Here is a 23,864-nt window from a genome sequence, read left to right as displayed (position 1 = left end):
CTATAATCGACTAGTCATACTTTATGGGGTTGGGGGTGGTGCAGGATTTTATATGCATCTGTCATCTTTGTGCTCTATTTTTAAAGTTTTACTTCTCCTCTTCAGTTCTCCCTTGCTGCAACACAGACCATTCCCAGTAATCTGCTTTCAGGTCTCTACCAGTGCTGCTCTTGTACTTATTCCTGAAGGTGTGTGAGCGCAGATAAGATTGACACTTATTTTTGTTCTACCCCTCTGCCCAGCTGGAGAAGTGAATAATCTCTACCTGGTAGCACCAAGCTCTGGAATTCACTTTATGGGGAAATTACAGAAATTAGCCCATATCCATGCTGGCTGAATTTCCCATTTGTTTTTGTTTAGCCCCTTGCCTAGAGACTGCACTTGTGTTGCTTTGGTGAGATAAACGAGAGTGGCACTGAATGACTATCGCTCTCTTTTCTTTCCTTGTGCACTTTCCTGTGGGAAGCACCTCGCTTCCAATGGGCGTCTCTGATGGCACAGCCGAGATTTGAAAAATCATTTCACATTAGAGTTCTCAAAATGTTACGTTGCTCTTTGTCTTGCCTCAGCATCATTTAAGTACATACACTGCAGTAGGGAAACAGTGGTTGGGTTGTAATCTAAATTTCAGGCCAGCTTTAGCTGAGCAACCCAACATTCCCACATTCCAGGTCTGCTCCATTTAAAATGAATGTTGTTGGAAATTAGTGGAAAGCCATGTGACTTTGTGTGTTCTGTGGGAATTTGCTTTTGTGAAAAGACTTTCACTTGTTTCCTTCCAGGATTATAATTCCAGTATTTAAAATACAAAATGCAAAAAATGTGCATGGTAGTATTGAATTTAAGTGAAATCACAATGGCTTCTTTGACAGTACGTGTACACCATTTAGGTCAAAGGAACTGCACGGTTAATGAAATCTAATGTTACCCTGTTTCACAGCAATAATCAATGAGGACAACCGGCCTTGGCTACTTGTGCAGAAACGTGTTCAGAAATTATAAATGGGGCAGCAGTGGATTATTGTAGGCTTTTTTTTTGTCTTTTAGAATTTGTTAAAAACATGTCAAAGCCCTGGAAGAGTTCTTTGGGGAATGGCACAGAGGAAAGGTTTTCGAAGTCTTTAAACAGACCAATCCCAGTGATCAGCAGTCTTAAGGAGTGGGTGCCCTGTAAGGAGATCTCCTTGTTGTCTGTCACTTGGGTGCTTTCATATTCTTGACGCAAATCAGAATATTTTCTTAATGGTGAGAGGTTAGGAGCTATGGAGGAGTAAAGGGATTTAGGTGACCATTTACATCAATCACTAAAAGCTATTGCATGGATCAGAAAGGCGAATGGAATGTTGCCCTTTATCTCAAGGAAGTTGGAATTCAAAAGGCTTGAGTTGTAGAGCCTTGGTCAGACCCCATCTGGACTACAGCATTCAGTTTTGGGCACCAAACCTCAAGAATGACATATAGCCCTGAAGTGGGTACAGCACAAATTCACCAGAATGATACCGGACCTTAATTACTGTTTAGAAATTGGCTGCTGCATTTCCTTACATTTACATCATTGACTGTAAAGTGCTTTGGGATATCTTGAGGTTGTGAAAGGTGGTTTCAATGCAAGTTCTTTTCATTCCTCCTTTCAAATTGCTGAATTTAGCATTTGCTGCAAAATAAAGTTCCTAAATTTTGTGACCAGGTTGTTTGTGGATCAAAGTACCTTGTGAGAAGAGAATCTGCACGTGACCATGTTGACCTGCTGGTATCTTCGCGCTACTGGCCCCCTGTGTATGTGGTTGACATGGCTCCACATGTTGCATTAAATGCTGATGTACGGTATCCCGAAGTTGCTCGACAAATGTGGGAACATAAACAAGGCTGTTTTTCAGATCCGCTGGAGCCACCAAAGGTTTGTACTGTACCGACCTATTACTGTAATCTGAAAGTTAATGCATTTTATGCCAGGCGTGGCCTGAGAACCAGTGGGTTATTTTTTATTTAAATATTTGCTTACTCATGTTAAAGCAATTTCTAACCCAGAAGTACTACATGGTTTTTGTATCACGTTCATTTGTATGAACTATGACACTTCAGTTTTTAGTATATATTCTCCATAGCTTTCCTTTCTATCTCTAACCTACTCCAGCCCTATAATCCCTCTGTTCCCAGTCCCCTCTCCCCCGAACACTCTCTTTGTCTGGCTTTTTATGCACGACTCCTCCCTTCACCCCATCATTAGCAACTGTGCCTTCAGCCACCCAGGCCACAGGCTCTGGGATTTTCTCACCAAACCTCTCCAGCTTTACACCTTCCTCTCCTTCTTTAAAATCCTCATAAAACCCACCTCTTTGGTCACCCCTCCCAATCGCTTGCTCTTTGTGCTATGGCATCTTTTACATAAGTTTGTTTTCTTTCTCTCTTTTGTCCATTCTTTGTTGGCCCTGATTGCCTTAGAGATTGCAGCACCAATGTTTAACCCTCTCTTCCTACCCTTTGCCACAGTATAACATAGAACACCAAAGCAGTATTGAAAACGAAAAGCTATTAATCTTAGACATGTGCAAGGGCCAACTGGGCATATGGGAAATGGAGAGATTTCCCGAAAGTCCCCATGAATGGTTCCATAGTGCTATATTGCGCCCCCCCCCCCCCTTTTTCCATAAGAATCCCAAGGAATCCTGTGACCTTTTTAAGTGGAGCCAAGTACGCACCTGGATATTTGACATTAATAAACTTTATAGCTGAGTTTCTGATTTTGGAAAATAATAGGTAATAAAGTAGGGATGTTAGAGCTCAGTGGTGGCTATTCTGTTACTGGGTCTAAAATTGAATTCTTCTTCTAGCATGTGTCCTGTCCAGAGCTACTCGATCAACATTACACAATGGATGTGACTCTAATAGAGAACAACATTCAACATCCAATAACCAAGTCCAATGCCCGCAGAATTGTATGCCATGATACAGACCAGAGCACAGAAAGGGACACAATGGCAAGTCACCATTCTCTCAGCCTTTGCAGTGAGCTGGAGCCATACAGCGACGCCCTCAAAGCGATTCCAGGCAGCAAGGTGGATAATGTGCGGCAAAAGTCCATCACTTTTGAAAATGCTACTTACTATTATTTATACAATCGCTTGGTTGACTTCCTCACCAGCAGAGACATTGTAAACCAACAAATTAATGAAGTCTTGCAGAGCTGTCAGCCTGGAGAGGTGGTGATACGGGATAGTTTGTACAGACTGGGGATAGCGCACCTTAACACAGAGAGTGAGACTGAGGAGCTGGCATAACAACTAATCCTTAATAATAGTTAAGGAAAATGATTTGTCAAGTAATGTATTTATTCACTACTTCTATTTAATTAAAAATATTATGTGTTTGTGATTTCTTATCCTCTTATTTTTGGAACCCTTTTAGTGATCATGGGCAGGGGAAGGATGGTTAGCTTTGATTTGGGCACTGCCTGAGATAATACTATATATAGAGAACTCTTTGTAATCTATATTGTTTTTGTGCTCAACAAGGTGAGTGATGATAATGCTGGTGAATGGGACTGTTCCCTTTTCGGGTATCTAGTATCGGCATCAAGCGCTTTCGGATAATAGAACAGCCCGATGCAGAGTAAAGCTCCCTCTGCTCCACCGCAGCAACACTCCTCCACAGAGCACTCCATACTACATCAGTGTGACATTTTCTTCTATTCCCTACATAACAGTGACACCACTTCAACAGTACTTCATTGGCTGTGAAGCACTTTGGGACATTGAGGTCATAAAAAGCACGATATAAACACAACATAATTCTTTATTTCTGTAAATTATACTCAATTATTTTTTAAGCCACTTGTCTGCACAACTGCTCCCAGGACCAGTCCTACTTTTAGCAAATACTAAGTCACAGATCAGCCGTGATCTCATTGAATGGGTGGAACGGGCTCGAGGGTTAATGACCTACGCCTGTTCCTACTGCTTAAATGTATCCGCTACAGTAGATTTACACTACGTCAGACTATTTTTCAACACAATTATTTTGCCTAGCTCAAAAGGCTTGAATGGCTTTGAGCTTCTTGGTATTACTAGGTCACAGACTCCTGTGCTAAAAGCAGGATGCTGAGGGAGTTAGAAAATAAGATGACTTGCCTCTTCACTCTTGGCGTATATCATCTTTCGTGTATCGAGATGCAGCCCTATTGCCTCTCGAGATTCATTGTCCATAGATATATCTGTTTTGTTATGTGTAACTGCCTCTGGAAAGAACTGATGAACGGGTCCAGGTGAGATGCCTTTGTGACATGAATGGGAGATCCACATGGGTGCTGCCCCAGTGTCCTGACAGCAATGTCCAAGTCTTAAAATGACTACCCTTGGTGATTCTCCATGTTGGTAAAATGGGCTCACTTCTGTGATCTGTGAAGGTTGATTTCATTCAGAGAGTATGGAAGTCGCTAAAAGACTAGTAATTTTCAATGTATGAGTAATTTTGCTCTTGGGAGTTTTGCTGATTAAGCATTACTGACGGTTTGAATTGCAGAAAATAGCAAGTTCAGTTTAAGTAAAGCCTGAGCTATATTTGGAATTGCTACAGTTTTGGCGATTCAACAATTCTGTAATCCAGATAAGATACTGCATGCTTTCCTTCTGTAAGTTTAAAGCCTGACATGTAACTTAATACACACATTGATCCTTGCATTAAGTATTTTCTGTATCTAGGTTTATGGAGTCATCTGACCAAAAGAGTATTTAATAGCACTACTTATTCCCAGCCACACTTACGCTGTTTGGTCACAGTGTGAGATTATATAGCATTATAGTTATCTTTACGGGGCATGTTAACTCAATTTAGGTCATTGGAGTCTCTGGGGGTATCTGCATGAGATGTTCTAATGCATAATGAGCTGTTAACCAGTCTTTATCTTGAGAATTTCAGTTTTTCCTCCAAAAATAGTGAAGGTCAAAAAAGATAGGATAATTGTGCAATCAGTTGCTGAAATGTGCCATAATAATGTATTATACCAAGAATCTGAAGCCAGTGGGCAATTGATGCATTCAGCATGTTCATTGCAAGAATATGGATTTTATTTTTGCCAGCTTATGGTGTTGCATCGTCAATTGGCGTTCTAAATATTAATGGTACACTGTATAATGATTTTTCTTCAACTTCATGGATATCTTTTTGCTCCTGTCTGCATACAGTACTGAATTTTCTTAATTGCTTTGAATCCGCATTGAGGATGAGAATCTGCTCAACATATTACGTTGAGCAGGCCATTTAGCCGCTCAAGCCTGTTCTGCCATTCAATGAGATCATGGCTAATCTGTGACCGAACTCCATATACCCACCTTTGCCCCATATCCCTTAATACCTTTGGTTAACAAACTCTATCAAACTCCGATTTAAAATTAACAATTGATCCAGCATCAATTGCTGTTTGCGGAAGAGAGTTCCAAACTTCTACCATCTTTTGTGTGTAGAAGTGTTTCCTAATTTCACTCCTGAAAGGCCTGGCTCTAATTTTTAGACTGCCTCCTAGTCCCAGAATCCCCAACCAGCAGAAATAGTTTTTCTCTACCCTATCAGTTCCCCATAATATCTTGAAAATGTCAATCAAATCACCCCTTAACCTTCTAAATTTCAGGGACTACAACCCTACTTTGTGTAATCTTTTCTAATAATTTAACCCTTGGAGTCCAGGTATCATTCTGGTAAACCTATGCTGCACTTCCTCCAAGGCCAATATATCCTTCCTACATTGTGCCCAGAACTGCTCACAGTACTCCAGGTGTGGTCTAGCCAGGGCTTTGTATATCTGCAACATAATTTCTACCCCCTTGTATTCTAGTCCTCTAGATATAAAGGCCAGCATTCCATTAGCCTTTTTGATTATTTTCTGTACCGGTCCATAACATTTTAATCTATATATATATGGACTCTCAAGCCTCTGGACCTCCACTGTTTCTAGTTTTTCACCATTTAGAAAGTACTCTGTTCTATCCTTTTTGGATCCAAAGTGGATGACTTCACATTTGCCTACATTGAAATCCATTTGCCACAGTTTTTTGCCCATTCGCTTAGTCTGTTAATATCTCTTTGTAATGTTATGCTTCCATCTACAATGCCGCCTATCTTTGTGTCATCAGCAAGCTTGGATATGTGGCTTTATATCCCATCATCTAAGTTGTTAATAAATACAGTGAATAGTTGAGGCCCCAACACAGATCTCTGTGGGACACTAGTCACATCCTGCAAATTAGAGCACATAAGAACATAAGCCGAAGCAGGAGTAGGCCAATCGGCCCCTCGAGCCTGCTCTGCCATTAAATGAGATCATGGCTGATCCAACCTTGGCCTCAACATCACTTTCCCGTTCTCTCCCCATACCCCTTGACTCCCCTGTAGTTCAAATGTTTGTCGATCTCCGCCTTGAATATATTCAGTGACTCCGCCTCCACAGCTCTCTGGGGTAGAGAATTTCAAAGATTCACAACCTTCTGAGAAGAAATTCCTCATCTCCGTCTTAAATGAATGACCACTTATTCTGAAACTATGCCCCCTAGTTTTAGATACCCCCCACTAGGGGAAACATCCTCTCAGCATCCACCCTGTCAATCCCCCCTCAGAACTTTATGTTTCAATAAGATCACCTCTCATTCTAAACTCCGATGAGTATAGGCTCAACCTTTCGTCATACGTCAACCCCTTCATCCCAGGAATCAGCCTAGTGAACCTTCTCTGCACTGCCTCCAATGCAAGTATATCCTTAAATATGGAGACCAAAACTGTACGCAGTACTACAGGTGCGGTCTCACCAGTGCCCTGTAAAGTTGCATCAAAACGTCCCTACTTTTATATTCCATACCCCTTGCAATAAAGGTCAACATTCCATTAGCCTTCCTAATTACTTGCTGTACCTGCATGCTAACTTTTTGTGTTTCATGTACTAGGACCCTCAGATCCCTCTGTACTGCAGCATTCTGTAGTCTCACTCCATTTAAATAATAATTTGCTTTTTCATTCTTCCTTCCAAAGTGGATAACCTCACATTTTTCCACATTATACTCCATCTGCCAAATTTTTGCCCACTCACTTAACCTATCTATATCTCTTTGCAGACTCTGTGTCCTCAAAACTTGCTAACCCACCTATCTTTTTGTATCATAAGCAAATTTGGCTACAGTACACTCGGTCCCTTCATCCAAGTCATTAATATAGATTGTAAATAGTTGAGGCCCCAGGACTGATCCCTGTGGCACCCCACTAGTTACTGATTGCCAACAGGAAAATGACCCATTTATCCCGACTCTCTGTTTCCTGTTAGTTAGCCAATCCCCTATCCATGGCAATATATTACCCCCAACCCCATGCGCTCTTATCTTGTGCAGTAACCTTTTATGTGCCACCTTATTGAATGCCTTCTGGAAATCCAAATGCACTATATCTACTGGTTCCCCTTTATCCACCCTGTTTGTTACATCCTCAAAGAACTCTAGCAAATTTGTCGAACATGTTTTGCCTTGGCCTACTATCCCTACTCTCTTGTTTCCTGTTGCTCAGCCAATTTCCTAACCAAGTCAATAATTTGCCTTCAATTCCATGAGCTTCAACTTTAACTAACAGTTTCTTATGACGGACTTTATCAGGTGCCTTCTGGAAGTCCATATAAATAACATCCATAGATATTCCCCTGTCCATTACTTTAGTCACATCTTCAAAAAATTCAATCAGGTTTGTCAGGCATGACCTATCCTTTTACAAATCCATGCTGGTTCTCCAGATCAGCTGAAAATTTTCAAGATGTTCAATCACTCTATCCTTAATGGTAGACTCTAGTAATTTCCTGACAACAGATATTAGGTTAACTGGTCTATCTTTCCCTCTCGCCTTTCTTAAATAGCAGAGTGACATGTGCAATTTTCCAATCTAAAGGAACGGTTCCTGAATCAAGAGAACTTTGGAAGATTATAGTTCGGGCATCTGCAATGTTCTTGCCTACTTCCTTTAAAACCCTGAGATGGAAACCATCTGGTCCTGGGGATTTGTCACTCTTTAGTGCCATTATTTTCTTCATTGCTAATATTTTGCTTATGTTATTTTTGGTGAGTCCCTGTCTCTGATTCAATATTAGTGTCCTTGGGATGTCTGGCATGCTATCCTCTTCCTCTACTATAGATGCTGATGCAATGTAGTTATTCAACATGTCTGCCATTTCCTTTTTTTCATTTACAGTATCACCATTATCAGTTTAAGGTGCCCACCTTTCTGATATAATTGTAAAAAATGTTGATTTTTGATATCCCTTGCAAGTTTCTTTTCATAGTCCCTTTTTGTAGCTCTTACTATCTGTTTTGTTACCTTTAGTTGTTGCGATGTATGCTAGTTTTTGCATTTTTGTAAGCTTTTTCTTTTAGTTTTATGTTGTTCCTTACCTCTTTAGTCGCCCATGGCTTTTTTTTGGCAAGTAGATTCCCTACCCCTTCGGGGTATAAACTGGATCTGTGTCACATTCTTTTTTGAACACTTCCCACTGATGATCTGTCGTTTTACCCATTAACAGATTTGCCCAATTTACTGTGGACAGTCTCTGTCTCATCGCATTGAAGTCCGCCTTACCTAAGTTTAGAAACTTAGTAGCTGTTTTGCATTTCTCCCCTTCAAACACTACGTTGAGCTCGATCATATGATTGCTAATAGATGCATGTTCATGCACCGTTAGAGTTAACTAAATCTGGTTCATTACTCATTACTAAATCTGATATGGTCTGCCCCCTTGTTGCTTCTAGAACATGTTGCAGAAAACTATCCTGAATACACTGAAGAAATACACTACCTTTCTGACATGAGCTAGTCTGCTTATCCAAATCTGTGTGAAATTTAAAATTCCCCATTAAAACCACTGCCTTTACTACACGCTTGTCTAATCTCTGCATTTATACATTCTACCAGTTCACAGCTGCTACCGGGGCCCTATACACAACTCCCAACACAGACCTACTTGCACTTTAATGGCTGGCAAACATAAAGCTTAGAAAAGGCCATTTGGCCCATCAAGTCAGCACCTTTCACAGTTCATGAATGCCTCTCAATCATGGATTACCCTTCTTTTCTAATTCCTAATCTTTTCCCCCCCCCCCCCCCCCCCCCAAAAAAAAAAACCCCCCACCAGTGACAGAAATTAGAAATTTTACCTCGCTGGTAGGAGATGCAAAATATTTTTATATTTTACAAGTTGGAAGTGAAGTGTTTTAAATGTGAAGTGTTTCTCCCCTCCAATGTCAGGTGCTGAACACATACAAACCAGTTTACAAATATAATTTTTTTTATTTTAAAAAAGTTCCGTGGTTAAAAAAAATCTAGTACACATCTTAAAACACAGTATTACATTGAGCCAGCAATAAATATACAATTAATTTGTCTTTTATAAAGTACATTTGTGTTTAATACATATGTTCACAGCTTCTGTATAGAAAATTACCCATAGTGTAACCAATAACATTTCATGGAATTATTTTTCCTGTGTGACTATGTATGGAGTGATACAGCTAGTAATTTGTGCTTGTTTTTAATGTGGCATTAATAACACTTACCTAACTACAGGCAATGTTAATTATTACATAACCTTGGATTGAGATATCAAATGGGATTAACTGAATAAGAAAATAATTTACTATTGCTTGCTAGTTTGAAATTAGCAGGTGAGAATCTTCCTCATGATGTAGGAAGATAATAGAATGTATTAGCCACCGACATCATGAAGCACTGGATGTAACCTGTGTAAAATAGGTTTAAAAAAAAAAATCTCTCCTTGCCAACTTTCTCCCCTCCTGAAGGATTTGACTCCTCGCTGAGTTACAGTTCCACGAGCACTAGTTGCCCTCCTGTACCTTGCCCAAGTAATCATTATTTGTGCACGAGCCTTGATGGTGAGTGTTGGCACATGTTTGAACCTCTAAAGTGATCTGGCAACAACCAAGACCACTGTTGCCCTCCACATTTGTGTCCTTGCAACAAGGGTTGCTGAATTGGGAACAGCAACCCTCACCAAATTCCCCTTCCATAGCCTAGGAGGGCTGTGCCCTCTTGTAGCAATCCCATCATTGCCCCGCTAACTCGGCACAGATCAGAAATTGAACCTAGGACCGTCTTGATCTGTAGGGTGCAGTCACTCACTAAATTAAACTCAATGGAGGCAACATTTCCTGTTTTCAAAACTTTATATTTTAAAAGTGAGTAAAATTTTAGTCCAAGGATATAATGAACAAGTATTATGTTCAGTTTTCAAACAGTATAAAATAAACTATTGACTCCCAAGTTGAATGGGATCTCAGCTATTTAGTTAGATTCCCTTCTACTACCGCTCCAGCATCAGAAGGCACATAGTTTTAATGTTATCCAGCCACCCCTAAGTGGCCCTACGTACCCATCCACCCGCCAGCCTATCTTTGAGCCCTGATTCTAACAGAAGCTCGCAGAAGAGCTAAATTAACACATTTCTGGATTATGGCCAGTAGTAAAATCAAATTACTGCTGGTAGCAAATACTGATGAAGGAATTATGGCCTATATCATTCTTCCAGTCTCATCCAGACCCAGATTCACACTCTTGCTTTTAACTGCCCCACATAGCACGTCAATCCAGAGCACCAATCCTCACTTGGGCTCAGCCCAGGATGGGAGGAGAAAAACAAGGTGAATAGTCTTCCCCTACTTGGGTATCTCTTGTACTTCTCTTGGGCAGTTAACTGAAGAAGTTGACTGACAAAGGAAAAACTGCAATTGCTAAATATGAAATAAAAATGGAAAATGCTGGAAAGATGCAGGAAATACGGGAGGACTGGTAACCAGAGGATACAGATTTAAGGTAATTGGGGAAAAAAACCAGGAGGGAGGTTTTTTTTACACCGAGTTATGATGATCTGGAATGCACTACCTGGCAGGGTGGTGGAAGCAGATTCACTTTCAAAAGGGAATTGGATATAAACTTGAGAAATTTGCAGGGCTGCAGGGAAAGAACAGGAGTGGGACTAATTCGACAGCTCTTTCAAAGAGCTGGCACAGGTGTGATGGGCGAATGGCCTTCTGTGCGGTGTGATTGTACGATTCAATACAACAGGTCAGTCAGCAACTGAAAGAAAAGATAGCTTACGATGTTTCAGGTGTATATCCTTTAGCTTTGTTTTCTGTTCTTATGGCAAAAGCAAGGGAATGGGAAAAGTAGGCAACTAAAAACGATGGCGATAATGAAAAGAACATTTAAGAACCGAATATAATAAAATTAAAAAAAATCATTCATACCCCAGTTTTAAAGTGGCTGGGCTTTAATGTACTACTAGGTAAGCATAGCACTTGGAACTCATTTAAATGATGAACTTCCAATTCTGAAGTGTATGAAATAATAAATGACTTCTGTGCTGACTATATACCCTTTAATTAAAGTTCGAGTTTTTATTGCCAGACTACCCTGACAAAAAAAGTTATTGGTGTTTTTAAAGTTTTATGGGATGACAGTGACTCATTGCTCCAGGCTTTATGTTCCAGAATCACCGGACTTGAATTTTCATCCATGATGTTCCATGCATGGAGTTATGGATCTCGGCCACATCATAGCAGGGAGTTGCTGACCAAAGACCAGATACGTCTCTAGGGGGAGGGGAAGATCAAGAAGGGTCAATCGTGTGCCTGTTGTACATCATCTCGTCACTGGTTTTATAGATATTATTAAGAGAGATCTTAATGCAGGTCAGAGATAGTATGCTTTGGAGTGACTCAAAAAATGGGAAGGAGGCAAATACACTTCAAAAATGAGCAGTCTCGCCCTTCAAGAAATGTTTTAAAAATGACAGTTACAGAACTATGCAAGTTTAAATGTGAAATTTGTAATCATAGAGTGAGATAACTTTACTTCTTAAAGGGTGACTACTTTTACATTATATAATGTATTAGATAACATGACAATACATGCTGAGAAAATGATTGTTCCCATGAGTTCGTGAAGCATACATGGAAATTATTTTGTAACTGAAGACTTGCAACTCAAGTGATGGAGTCATCAGTTCATAAAATAACTTATCAATTGTAGTCGCCAATACCCTGGTCTTTTGATGCCATCTATATCTCAAACATTTTGTTACTTTCAGCAACATTTTCAATGCAAACTATGGAAAACTTGCTTTTTTGCAAGAGGACAAGGGACATTTATCAAAGTTGTGGTCCGGTTTCATGCTGGTGGTAGTTAAACATGGCACAGATCTCTAATCAAGACTGATTCTCATTTGTAATAATAGAAATCTTCTTTAAAAATTACAGAGTAGCATTTCCTTCTATGTTCTGCACTGAGGTCAGACATCTCTTTCAACTAGCATTTAGCTTTACTATAATGGGAAATGTTACGTGGCTGGGACTGGATATAATGGTGGCTCAGGCCATGGGTTAATTTAGCTTCCCATCTGTAGAGTGGATCAATTGAGCTCACATTAGTGGGCTTGTTTCAGTTGTTTGGGAAATTATAGCAGGTTAATACGTTCTGTTGCACCTGATATTTAATTGTGCATCTCCCCATTGCCATGTTGTAAATACTTATACCTAATGTTCCAAATGCACCTGATGTATCATATGCTGCGTGCACAGAACGAGGGGAAATTGTCCAACTCTCTGTTTTTGCTCCCTCTCCCCTTGATGTACATTTTGTGTCTCAATCTTTTACTTTCTCCTTCACTCATTTCATCTTCCACATGCACTCAAGATCTGCTTGAAAAGTCCCTTGCTTTTCCTAACATAATGATGTCCACATTCTGTTGCCATTTATACGTTTCAGGTTATAAATGTAGTTTGTGAAAGACAATTGACTTTTTTTTTGACTTTCAACTGGTAAACTCTCATGATATTACTTAACCTATTTTGCACATCTAGACTGTTACATTAGTGGCATAAATCAGTACAAGATCTACAAAACAAATGTACCCATTCTGAAGCATCAGGACTCATTTCCAGTAGCATAATCTCTGTCAATAAAAGCATTGCATCGTGCAAAACAATACATCCTAAAATAATATAGTCAATCCTATTCCATTTATTTCCCACAATTGTGTCATTCTGATTGTACCATGAAGTAATATTAACTTCATAGGTTTTTGTGTGTTTCTATCTGGGCAGTTTTATAATATTTATCCTGCTGTGATCATGACATTGGTAATCACACCAATTGCTTCAATCTTTGTGTGTTATAAAATGGGCTAAACTTGTAAGAAACGAACCAGAACCCACTTTCTCCGGGATGTCTCATTGGTAATATCCTGTATGTTTTCAGTGCCCACTAGATTGTATAGAGTCCCGATTGAAAAGTACTTTTTTTGTAAGTGCTGCAGGCTGAAAAGTTAAGTTCTTCATTGATGAAGCAAGGCAAAGTCGAAAGCAGTTGGTGTATCAGTCTTCAGTTTGATATTCCTTCATGTATAGTGGAAGGCAGCTGCAGACATAATGACTGAAGTAAAAGCCTGACTGGCACGGCTTCGATTGGGTTCTGCAAGGCAACCTGTAGCACCTGGGGGGGGGGGGGTTTGCAGAGGGAAGAGAACAAAAGATAAATCACATGTTTTATACAAGCCAATCAACAAGAGGAAGTCTCATTTTACAGGCCAATCTCTGGATAAATATTCTTAGGATCAAATACATTTGTCCCAAGTTAAATCTGATACATTTAGATAAATTTTAAAATGTATGACCACACGTGTAACCTGCTCCAGCTATGCTGCTGTTTTGGATTATTCTCTTCATCTCCATCATCACTCTTGTGAGCTACATCAATTATCCCTCATATTTAGAAACCAAGTCTCATTAGTTATTATTATCTTTTGTAATTCTATAAAGAATCTTGTAGAAGAGTGCTGCCGTACTTTGGTGTAACTGATGATGATACCATAGTATGCATGCCTATTGTTGGCTGTCTGACTGACTGATCCCATGATAGTGCAGGACTTCACTTAGTGAGATTGTAAGATTACAGCTGTGTGACTGATTAGATTCCATGACAGAGCAGCCTTTTATCTGGAGGAGCCAGATCTGGATGGACGTGTGAACGCAAATCCATCCTTGCAAATCCGCTATTATTCTAGTACTCCATTTTTAAAATCTGTTTGACTTTGGAATTTACATGAGCATGTGCATCGTATAGAAGAATTTAGTGCTGCCTATCACTCCTGCTAGGGCATGTTTTCAAGATCGTGGCTGTGCGTGGACCGACGTACCAAACAGAGGTGAGGTGCAAAGACCAGAGGGCAATTACCACAGGACTACGCCTGAGAAACTGCAAGTTGCATAATGCGTAACACAACTGTCTTTAGTACGCTGTCAACATTGAGAAAAGTTTGGGATACAATGCAATTAAATAGTGACATGCACCAAAATGATCTCCCTATTGAGTTAAACCTAGCTCTTGGGGGATTAATTTCACAGGTCAGTTGGGCTGGGAGATGTAGATTAGGATTCAGATGCGATGTCTGAACCAGGGTACTTAAGTTAGTTTGGACATTTCAGTGACTTCATGCTTATTCTGGTTGAGCTGACTTGATCCATTTGAGCATAGCTCGGGCAGTCTCATAATTCTGACCCCAGGAAGTGGAATTTTAACAAAAAAGGACAGAAAAACCTATGTTCAGGGTCAGTCGGGTCTAACCAAGGTCATGAGAAAGGTTAGGAATTAAGATATATCGGGTTGGTTTTCCAAGTTAGAAATGGACACAAAGGCAAATAAAATAAAGTGAATATTCCTTCTGCTATTCAGAATGGTGTAAAGTCTTGTGTTACAGGAAGCATTGTAGGAGAAGTTTTTAAAAAGTCTGGAATCGTTACTGTCATTCTGTCACATGTATTCTACAAAATAAACCTTAATTTATTATTGACTTCATCTTATCAAAGTGTTCAGCAGTTTCGGTTATTGAAAGATTGGTGAAGTACACTTGGGAGAGCATGCGAGATTACAGTATGAGCAAACATGCATTAATATAGTGCTTTCCACAATCTCAGGACATCCCAAAGCCAATGAATAGCAACTGCTGTTTTGTAGACAAATGCGGCAGCCAATTTGTGCGCACCTAGGTTCCACAAATGTCCAGTTTGTATGTCAAGGGGTATGTATTGTTACAACCCCTGGGTTATAGGTAGATATTGGGCAGTACCAGTCAACTCTGGAACATAGAGATGTGGGATTCGCTTAGAGCAGCGACTGGTCTTTGACACATTGGCCATGCACTGCCACTTCCACCAGACTGGGGTAGGTGTGTTCCCCCTTCAGTCCTGATGTCACTGAGAGGCGGGACTGGCAGCATGACATCATCTACCAGAATTCACACCAGTTTCGCCTCTGTTGCCCCAAATGTTATGCACAACTGCAGGAAGCAGACATACGTAATGTGCAGGATCCTCTTCCTGATGGAAGTGGGGCCAAGGAGATCTTGGAAAAGCCAAGTTTCTTGGGGATCGTTTGCCATAAGGAAACCGGCCTTTCTGGAAAGCACACTACATTGAAGTTCTCTGACTGCCCCCACCGGCTCTCAGACACAGTGGGTTGGCACTGCTGAAAGAATCCTCCCCCCACCAACCATCGATGCCCCTTCTTAACAAATCCATTCAGCTCCCATTTAAAGATGTATATTGAACTAAAATCAACTATCTCCCCTATTCCATAATTGTACAGATTAGAACCAGTATGCTAATGAAGAAATTATTTCTTAAATTTTGGTCACCTGCATTCCTCTGAATCAAACTTCTTCCCTTTGCGAAAGCATGAAGATAATGACTCTGTGCATTCACAGATGCATTTATTGCTGTTCAAGGGTTGATTCTTTGGGCAGTTCTTCCTGCACACGCATGCGCAGGCATCCGCATCCCATTCCTTCTGCGGTTCACACGAGCCGCGATGTTGCATGTTGCTACAAACACATTTGCAGGTATTCTTGTCAAATTCTTTGTTGGGGCCACAGCTGGATGTGGAAAGCCTGTTCATGCACACGCAGCTGCACGTGTTTTCATCGAATGCCATGTAGGGCCCGCAAAAGTCATCCATCCCACCTTCACTATCATCTGACAAGTATGTAGAAGAAATGTCAGCAATATCCAATAGTTTGACAGCCACCATTTTAAATCAATTTTTTTCCCCTATTCCAATTTTATTTTTCTTCCCTCTTTCGCTTTTCCCTTCCAACCAATCCAGCTGAGGGCAGGTAATAAGCTGCTCCCAGCTTTCTGCAAATGCCCTCCTAGAGCTGGCGGATAGGTCCGTGTGCAGGAAGAGCCCAGAGCCGGACTAATCCTCTAGTTCTTTTCTGTGTCTGCTCTACCCTGACCTCTGTTCAATGATTCTCCCGGGTGGAATGGGTAAGTTTGGCAACTCAAGGGCAATGCAGTCATGAACCCACATCCTAACGTTCCATTACACAGCACTTTCTCGCATAGTTTTACATATTAAGCAGAGTAAACAGGATTCAAGTAGAAAGGCATTTTACGAGTTAGTTTCTTTCAATGGTCTTTTCAATTCCCTGTAATTCTGCATCAGGGCTACAAAGTGTCTTCCTCACTGAATCATATGAATTGTAACAGTGTCAGCATACAGTGCTGACATTACAATAGCCTTTCCCACTCATTCTGTTTAATTTTAATGTGACTCTAATGTTATGATCATTACAGCCATTTGTTTTGAGGCTACAGTATAAATTGCAAGGATACCCTAGAGGAAGCTGTTGAATATTTATTCTATGAGTTAAGAAAGATTTTACAGTTCTCCTTACTGAAGCATAATAAATATTATAATTAACAACGTCAAATACAATATTCTGTTGATATGAAGTTTCTTTTTAATCAGCGCTGCGGTTTTATAAAGTCTGCTGGAATGGTAACCGGGTAATACTGCCCTGATCCATTTCTTGCATTGATGTATAACGTTATCCAGTTTCGAGAGATTGATGTCAATGTGCTGCTCTCCCATTTTTACACTGAAACTGGAGAGTCTGTCTAAGTGCAAGTGGTTCCACTTTTATACAATGGCTACGTGACGGCTAACATGCAGGACCGACTCCCTTGAGGTGACATTCAACTTGAGGGGGCGCAAAATGGGCAATTGCGGATTGGTCGCCAGTCATACACACACCACTTGGTTTTCCTTTCCACTGAGGTAACGGGTGGCCGATCCTCTATCACCCATTTTGCGCCCCCACCAAAGTTGAATTTTAACCCCCCCCCATATTTACATAAACGAACACCGGCTCTCTTCTTACGAAGGCAAAGTTGTAATCTCCCATTTTAAAGGGTCAGTAATACAGTTGGGATAAGGAAGCTGGACTTATTTACAATGTGGAACACAGCTGACAGTGAAAGCTCGGGTCTTCCTCTGTTGGCTACACTCTAACAGTGTAAAAGTGTCCTTCAAAATGCTTTCTGAGCGAATCTTTACCAAAAAATTACTCGGGTGGGGGAGGGGAAAAGCGAATTGGTAACCTGGTTCTGAATTGCTGGCAACTGAGCTGAAGACCTCGTGTTTGGTGACACATCTGCAGTAATGGGGATCCCAGGTGAGACCGTGCGGACATGTTTTATTCTCAGTGATGCACCTATGGAGAGAAACATTTGGAAATTAGCCGTGAGGTCCATCAAGTGTCTGATTTCGTTTTTATTTGTCAATTGTGAGAAACGTTAATACAGTCAGTTACCGTTAAAGGGGAGGTTTCATTCTACCGTTCTGCAGGAGTACAGTTCCCCAGGCAGTGGCAGATAACATGCACCTTAATCAAGTGGCCATTCTTCAGATGTGAAAGTAGGCTAGGAATATTGGTTGGCTATTCCTCACTGGCTGCATCGCTGGTTAAGTTTTTTTTAGCCTCAAGAGACTGAAACCAATTGTAGAGCCCCACCACCATGCTGAATAAGATCAGCTAACTCAATACAATTTAGTACCACACTAAGCAGTGCACTTACTCTTAGTCTTTTGGAAAACCCACCACCAGGTGACTTTGTTTAATTGTTCATACAGCCTTTACTATGTAACCTGACACACCTGGCGGGAAACTGACAGGATCTGGTGGGCTGTATAACGGGCGGCCGATCCGATCCCGTTGGTTTCCCTCCCGGCAGGTCCGGTTAAAATGACCCTCTGTGTTTTAGTGGAAACTCAATGGGAAGCGAATGTCCTCAGTCAGCTTCCGTCACTGTAATGTATCTGACTTGCGAGAGGTCATTGACCTGAAATGTTAACTCTCTTTCCTCTCTCCACAGATGCTGCCTGACCTGCTGAGCATTTCCAGCATTTTCTGCTTTTATTTCAGATTTCCAACATCTGCAGTATCTTGCTTTTTTATTGCAGTAAATGGGTTCTGAGGAGCTGTTAAGATGTGGTTCTATTAATTTGTTGCATGGAACACATCTAAGATTCAGAACTTAATATTCACACTACGAGCCATCCCAATAAAAAAAGTAAGTTCAGTTTGTCAGGAAAAAACATTAAAAAAAAAAAAATCAAAAATGGATCAAATCAGACATTCATCCACCCACTGTTATAAACTGTTGTTCATGATATCTAAATTGCTTCCAACCCACATCTTTTCAATGAAGAAACCTCTAAAGCTCAGCATAATCATCCTGTAGAAACTGCAGCAAAGTCTGTTAGGTTCGGAGCACACAGATATCTCAATCTGTCCATTGGGAGTGACCAAAAGTGTTCACCGTTAGTTCCCCTCTGCCAACTGCTGAGCAGTACTGGCCTTCAAAGAAACAAAACTGTAGGGACAATAAGGGTAACTTTTTGAAGCTTGCACTCCAAGCAGGGAGCTTCACCTGCCGAGAGTGCACATAGGAAAACTGTGTGCCGAGCGCATCATATTTATCAATGTGCACACTTGGCAGGCGAGGCTTCCCACCGGGAGCGCAAAGTCAGAAAAGTACTCAAATGTACTTTTACAGCAATTAAGTGGCACTTTTAACAAAGTTAAAACATCCCAAGAGGATTCACAGAGGGGGAAAAAGAAGCAAGTATCAAGCCTTTGCTGGGGGCTAGGAGACTTGACTAAAAGCTTAGTCAAAGTAATGTACTTTGTGATGGTTTTTAAAAGGTAAGTGACATAGACGGAGGTTTTTAGGCAGCGAGTTCATGAATAGGGCTGAGGTAGCCAAAGGCTCATAGAGTGAAGGTAGTGTGGAGGGATGTGCAGGAGGCCACTATCAGACTGGAAGATGCGGAAAGGATGCAAGACTGGAGAAGGTTGCAGAGGGTGAGGTTGTGCAGGGATTTGCAGACAAAGATAATTCAATCCATTGGGGCACAATGAACCAATGTAGGTCAGTGGGGATGGGGATGGTGGGCAAGTGGGGCAGGGTATGGGCAGTGGAGTTTTTGATGATTTGCAATGCGTTGGTGACTTTGACCAGCATGGTTTCAGTGCTGTGGTTAAGGCAGAAACCAGACTGATGGGATTCAAAGAGTAGAGATTGGAATGCCATCAAAGAAGGTATTGGTGAAATCGAGTCTAGATATGTGAAGGTGTGGATAATAGTTTTGGCAGCAGTGGGATGAGGTATGGGCAGAGGTTATCAATGTGGTAAGGGTGGGTGGAAGCTGTTTTGGGAGTGGACATGATACAGGATTTGGAACTCAGCTCTGGATTTAGCATAACACCAAGGGTTTGTGCAGTCTTATTCAACCTGAGTGAGCAGCGAGAGGGGATGGGTTCAACGGCAAAGGTGCGGTGGAGTTTTTAGAAGGCACAGAGCAGTGGTTTAGATCTTCCATACCGTGGGAGCCTACTATCAACAAGGGCAGACATCGATGACGAAGTCCAACACAGCCTTCAGTGTGCCAGTGCAGCCTTTGGTCGCCTGAGGAAGAGGGTGTTTGAAGACCAGGACCTCAAACCCGGCCATGGTGTACAGAGCAGCAGTGATACCCGCCCTGCTGTATGCCTCAGAGACATGGACCATGTACAGCAGGCACCTCAAAGTACTGGAGATGTACCACCAACGCTGCCTCCGCAAGATCCTGCAAATCCATTGGTAGGATAGGCGCACCAACGTCAGTGTCCTTGCTCAGGCCAACATCCCCAGCATCGAAGCTTTGACCACGCTCAATCAGCTCCAATGGACGGGTCACACTATCCGCATGCCTGATACGAGACTCCCAAAACAAGCGCTCCGGCACGGCAAGAGAGCCTCAGGTGGGCAGAGGGCTTCAAGGACACCCTCAAAGCCTCCTTGAAAAAGTGTAACATCCCCACCGACACCTGGGAATCCCTGGCCCAAGACCGCACAAAGTGGAGGAGAAGCATCCAGGAAGGTGCCGAACACCTCGAGTCTCTTCACCGGGAGCAAGCGGAAGCCAAGCGCAGGCAGCGCACGTCAACCCAAGCACCCCACCCACCCCTTCAACCACCGTCTGCTCCACCTGTGACAGAGACTGTAGGTCCCGCATTGGACTCATCAGTCACCTGAGAGCTCATTTTTAATGTGGAAGCAAGTCTTCCTCGGTTCCAAGGGACTGCCTAAGAAGAAGAGATCTTCTCAATGTTCAATTGGAGGAAATTCTTTCTTAATGTCAGACAACTTTACTTTAGGAAGGATGTTAAGGCCACAGAGAAGGTATAGAATAGATTCACTAAGATCACACCAAGGATGAGAAGCTTTAGTTAGGAGAAGAGACTAGAACATAGGAACTGGAGTAGGTCATTCAGCCCCTTGACCCTTGCCTAACAAAAATCTAGCAATCTCAGTTTTGAAATTTTCAATTGATCTAGCCTCAACGGCTTTTTGGAGGAGAGTTTCAGATTTCCACTACCCTTTGTGTGAAGGGGTGCTTTCTGACATCAACCCTGAACGGCCTAGTTCTAATTTTAAGGTTATGCACCCTTGTTCTGGATTCTCCCAACAGAGGAAATAGTTTCTCTGTCTCTATCCTAGCAAATCCTTTAATCATCTTAAACATTTCAATTAGGTGACCCCTTAATCTTCTATAATCAAGAGAATACAAGCCTAGTCTATGCAACCTGGTAAATTAACCCTTTTAGCCTTGGTCAAGAATTTGGGGCTCTTTTCAGTGGAAGAGAGGGGATCTAATGGAGGTATTCAAAACTATGAGGGGTTTTGATGAAGTAAATTGTTAAAAAACTATCTCCACCAGTTGGTGAGTCAGTAACTGGATAACTTTTCAGATAATGACCAAAAGAACAAAGGGAGATTTAGAAGAATTTCTGCACCAGCAGAAGTACTGGGGAAAGCAGAATTGATCACAGCTTTTAAAAGGGAAGTCAACAAATAGCTGAAAAATAAAAAAAGGAGTATGGTGAAAAAGCAAGGGAATGGGGCTAAATGGGTAGTTCTTTCAGAGAGTAGACACAGCTGCAAGCCTTTTCCTGTGCTGTAAAATTCTATGGCCTAGAAACTTGGGCACGCTAGGTTAAATGAGTGCAATTCTGAGTCCATTCAGATCATTGGACCTACATGGCAGAATTTTACTATTTCCATCGTTTAGTTTTACTTCACTACTATTTATTTCAGGGATTCAGTCCAATTAAAATAACTTGGAGAATCTGTGGATGCAGCAAACAGACCCTCAGCGGAACCTATTTATAACAGGTTGGCTCTCGGCCGCAGTAGTCAGTGATCCCTAAACATTCTGACATATTTACAGCCAATATAATATTCTCAAAAGGGAAGTGAGCTGCAGGTCTCTTTTTTTCCATCAAGGAAAATAAAATAATGTAATTGGTGAGGAAGTACAGAATCGCGTGACAGTGAGCAAGTAACAGTCCGTGCTTTCACCAAGAGTCGTACTGAGGTAGGAGTCATAATAGGATTGGGATTTAACAGAAGAGGCGGAAATCGGGTGGGCATTTAAAATCGCATGCGAGACTAAACCGTCGAGGTCCCGCTGCCTTTCTGCGGGTTCCAATTTTGACCTATTCTTCTGACACACCTGCCGGGAAACCAGTGCGATCCGTATCCAATAATGTCATCGGCACCCCACTGCTCTATTAACCAGAGGCCTGCACGGGGAAACTGTTCTGGCTGACCCGCAAGACCAACCGGGCAGGAAGAGGGGTCGGGGCTGGAAGAGGCCCAAAAAAGGAAAGTGGTCTTCCTTCCTTGTCCTGGGATTTCCCTTCAACCCTACCTCTCCTTTCTGCCCTTCCAAGACTGTGAGGCCCTTCCGAACCCTCTACTAGCAACGTCCTTTTAGTTTCAGGCAGGAGACTGACGGGGTCTATTCTGATGAGGCCCGGCAGCTAAAATCTCCTGGGCATCATGATGCTGAAGTCGGGACAGTTCATTCCCTGCCTCGGCCCTTGCCCACACAATCGCTGCCCTGAGTTAAAGTGGGGGGGGGGGGGGAAGAGAGAATATTGTAACTGGCAGTCTCAGTGAGTGTGCAGTATAGCAGAGACAGTGATAGATATACAGCGGATGCTAGTCTCCTGTAATACATGGTGAAATAAGCCCCGTAATCACTGTAATTCAATAGTAGCACAGTGGAATTTTGGTTTGGGGCGGGGGGGGGTGGTTATCTCCTGGGCAGGAAAGCGGCCTAGCGTGCTGCCGGCCTGTCCAAGAGCAGCAATAAGAGGTCCAGCCAATTGTAACAGCTGGGCCTTATTAAAATGACGCTGGCTGACTTCACGGCTATAACGCTGAGGAAGTTGGCGGGAAGCAGGTGACCGGCTGTTAAAATCAGGTGTCTCGGAGGCCACCAGTCAGGCCCAAGGGTAGGTGCAAGGACGGTGGGAGCGATGGGGTTCCAGGCTGGTCAGTGTTTGGCGAGGGGGAGGGGGTTATGTCCAAGCAGGGGAGGCCTACACTTCCCTTATGGGACCTGGAGGAGCACGCCTGCTCTTCCCGCCAGCTTCAGCTTGTCGAGAAAGCAGCAGCCACTTCCCCACTCAGGCCAACATTAAAATGGCCGTCGGGTATCCGATGACGTCATCGGTCCTGATCTGCATTTTTAAAGAAGAATCCCACCGGCTTCGGACGGGTGTCCTTACCCCCTGCAATTTAAAATTGTGGCAGGCGGCCAGCGGGTAAGTCTCCCGCTCACTTTTTAGCTGCTCCCCCTCCCTAGTCTTCACCACGTGATTCCGGGACAGGAGCCTGCTGTTGTTGCTGTGTCTAATGCCACCTGGCACCAGAAACCAAAAATGGCTGAGGATGAGATTTAACGCTCCCCTTCCTCCTCCTACCACACACCACCCCCCACTCCCCACCCATGAACTTCCTTCACGTACACGAGTTGATGCCTTTGAAGGGCATGGCATGGCTCGAGATTCACTCTCACCATTTATGATGCCATTGCAACCACCCGAGTTGTTACTGCCTGGAGTGCACTCCAGCCCAAGAGTTATCCTCTTGTAACCAAGAACCTGAATTACTGGTGCTTGGCCCCGACAGGATGCGATCACATGAATCCTTACCCGGTTTGGGCAACGTGAAAAGAACGTCTGATAATCGAGTGGGAACGTCCGAAGGTGTCTCGCTTGGGCTGACAGCTGCAGGCAGTGTGATTGATGAAGCTGATCACTACTGGCTTGGAGAGTCCGACTTGTGATAGTGTGATCTCCATCAACTGGAGAAATAAAACACAAATTCCTTCTATAGCGAGGGAAGGAAAATTAACCCAGAAAATAGCTGGTTAAGTAAGACTGAACACTTAACAAGACAAGAGTGATTGCTTTGGTACAAAAGTGAAGCACAGAGGTAAAAACAGACACTTGCTGTAAACGCTATTCAATCTCCTGTGGCATTGCTCATGGTGAGTTCTGCATACCCCTGAGCTTTGTGTTTGTTGGTTTTCTCTCTGTCCCCCTGTACCTCTATCTCTCTCTCCCCTGACATGTCTTTCTTTGCCCCATGATCTGTCTG

General features: G+C 42.3%; 2 protein-coding genes across 5 annotated transcripts in view; one reads left to right on the top strand and one right to left on the bottom strand.

Moving 5' to 3' along the window:
• hmgxb3 (HMG box domain containing 3) overlaps nucleotides 1–3,367 on the top strand; it is a 61,642-nt gene extending 58,275 nt beyond the window's left edge. For 3 of the 4 annotated variants that reach the window (XM_085995785.1, XM_085995786.1, XM_085995787.1), the window contains 2 exons: nucleotides 1,688–1,897; nucleotides 2,832–3,367. In XM_085995785.1, coding sequence (XP_085851911.1) covers nucleotides 1,688–1,897; nucleotides 2,832–3,278 — 657 coding nt within the window. In that variant the 3' untranslated portion in view covers nucleotides 3,279–3,367. Of the gene's footprint in view, nucleotides 1–1,047; nucleotides 1,171–1,687; nucleotides 1,898–2,831 lie in introns of those variants that run through there. The other variant, XM_085995788.1, reaches the window with a different exon arrangement.
• Nucleotides 3,368–9,265: 5,898 nt separating this feature from the next.
• Nucleotides 9,266–23,864, bottom strand: part of LOC147114153 (vascular endothelial growth factor C-like) — a 56,628-nt gene continuing 42,029 nt past the window's right edge. Inside the window, exons 4-7 of the mRNA XM_085995784.1 lie at nucleotides 23,417–23,568; nucleotides 17,469–17,581; nucleotides 15,722–16,058; nucleotides 9,266–13,521 (exon numbers count right to left, since the gene is read on the bottom strand). Of these exons, the coding sequence (XP_085851910.1) occupies nucleotides 13,404–13,521; nucleotides 15,722–16,058; nucleotides 17,469–17,581; nucleotides 23,417–23,568 (720 nt within the window). The 3' untranslated portion in view covers nucleotides 9,266–13,403. The remainder of the gene's footprint in view (nucleotides 13,522–15,721; nucleotides 16,059–17,468; nucleotides 17,582–23,416; nucleotides 23,569–23,864) is intronic.

Source organism: Somniosus microcephalus, chromosome 8 (genome assembly GCF_052327205.1).
Source record: "Somniosus microcephalus isolate GS21.2 chromosome 8, FLI_Smic_1.0, whole genome shotgun sequence".
In the NCBI taxonomy this organism is placed as follows: domain Eukaryota; kingdom Metazoa; phylum Chordata; class Chondrichthyes; order Squaliformes; family Somniosidae; genus Somniosus; species Somniosus microcephalus.
The sequence above is the reverse complement of the archived record's forward strand: the minus strand, read 5'-3'. Positions and strand labels throughout refer to the sequence as shown.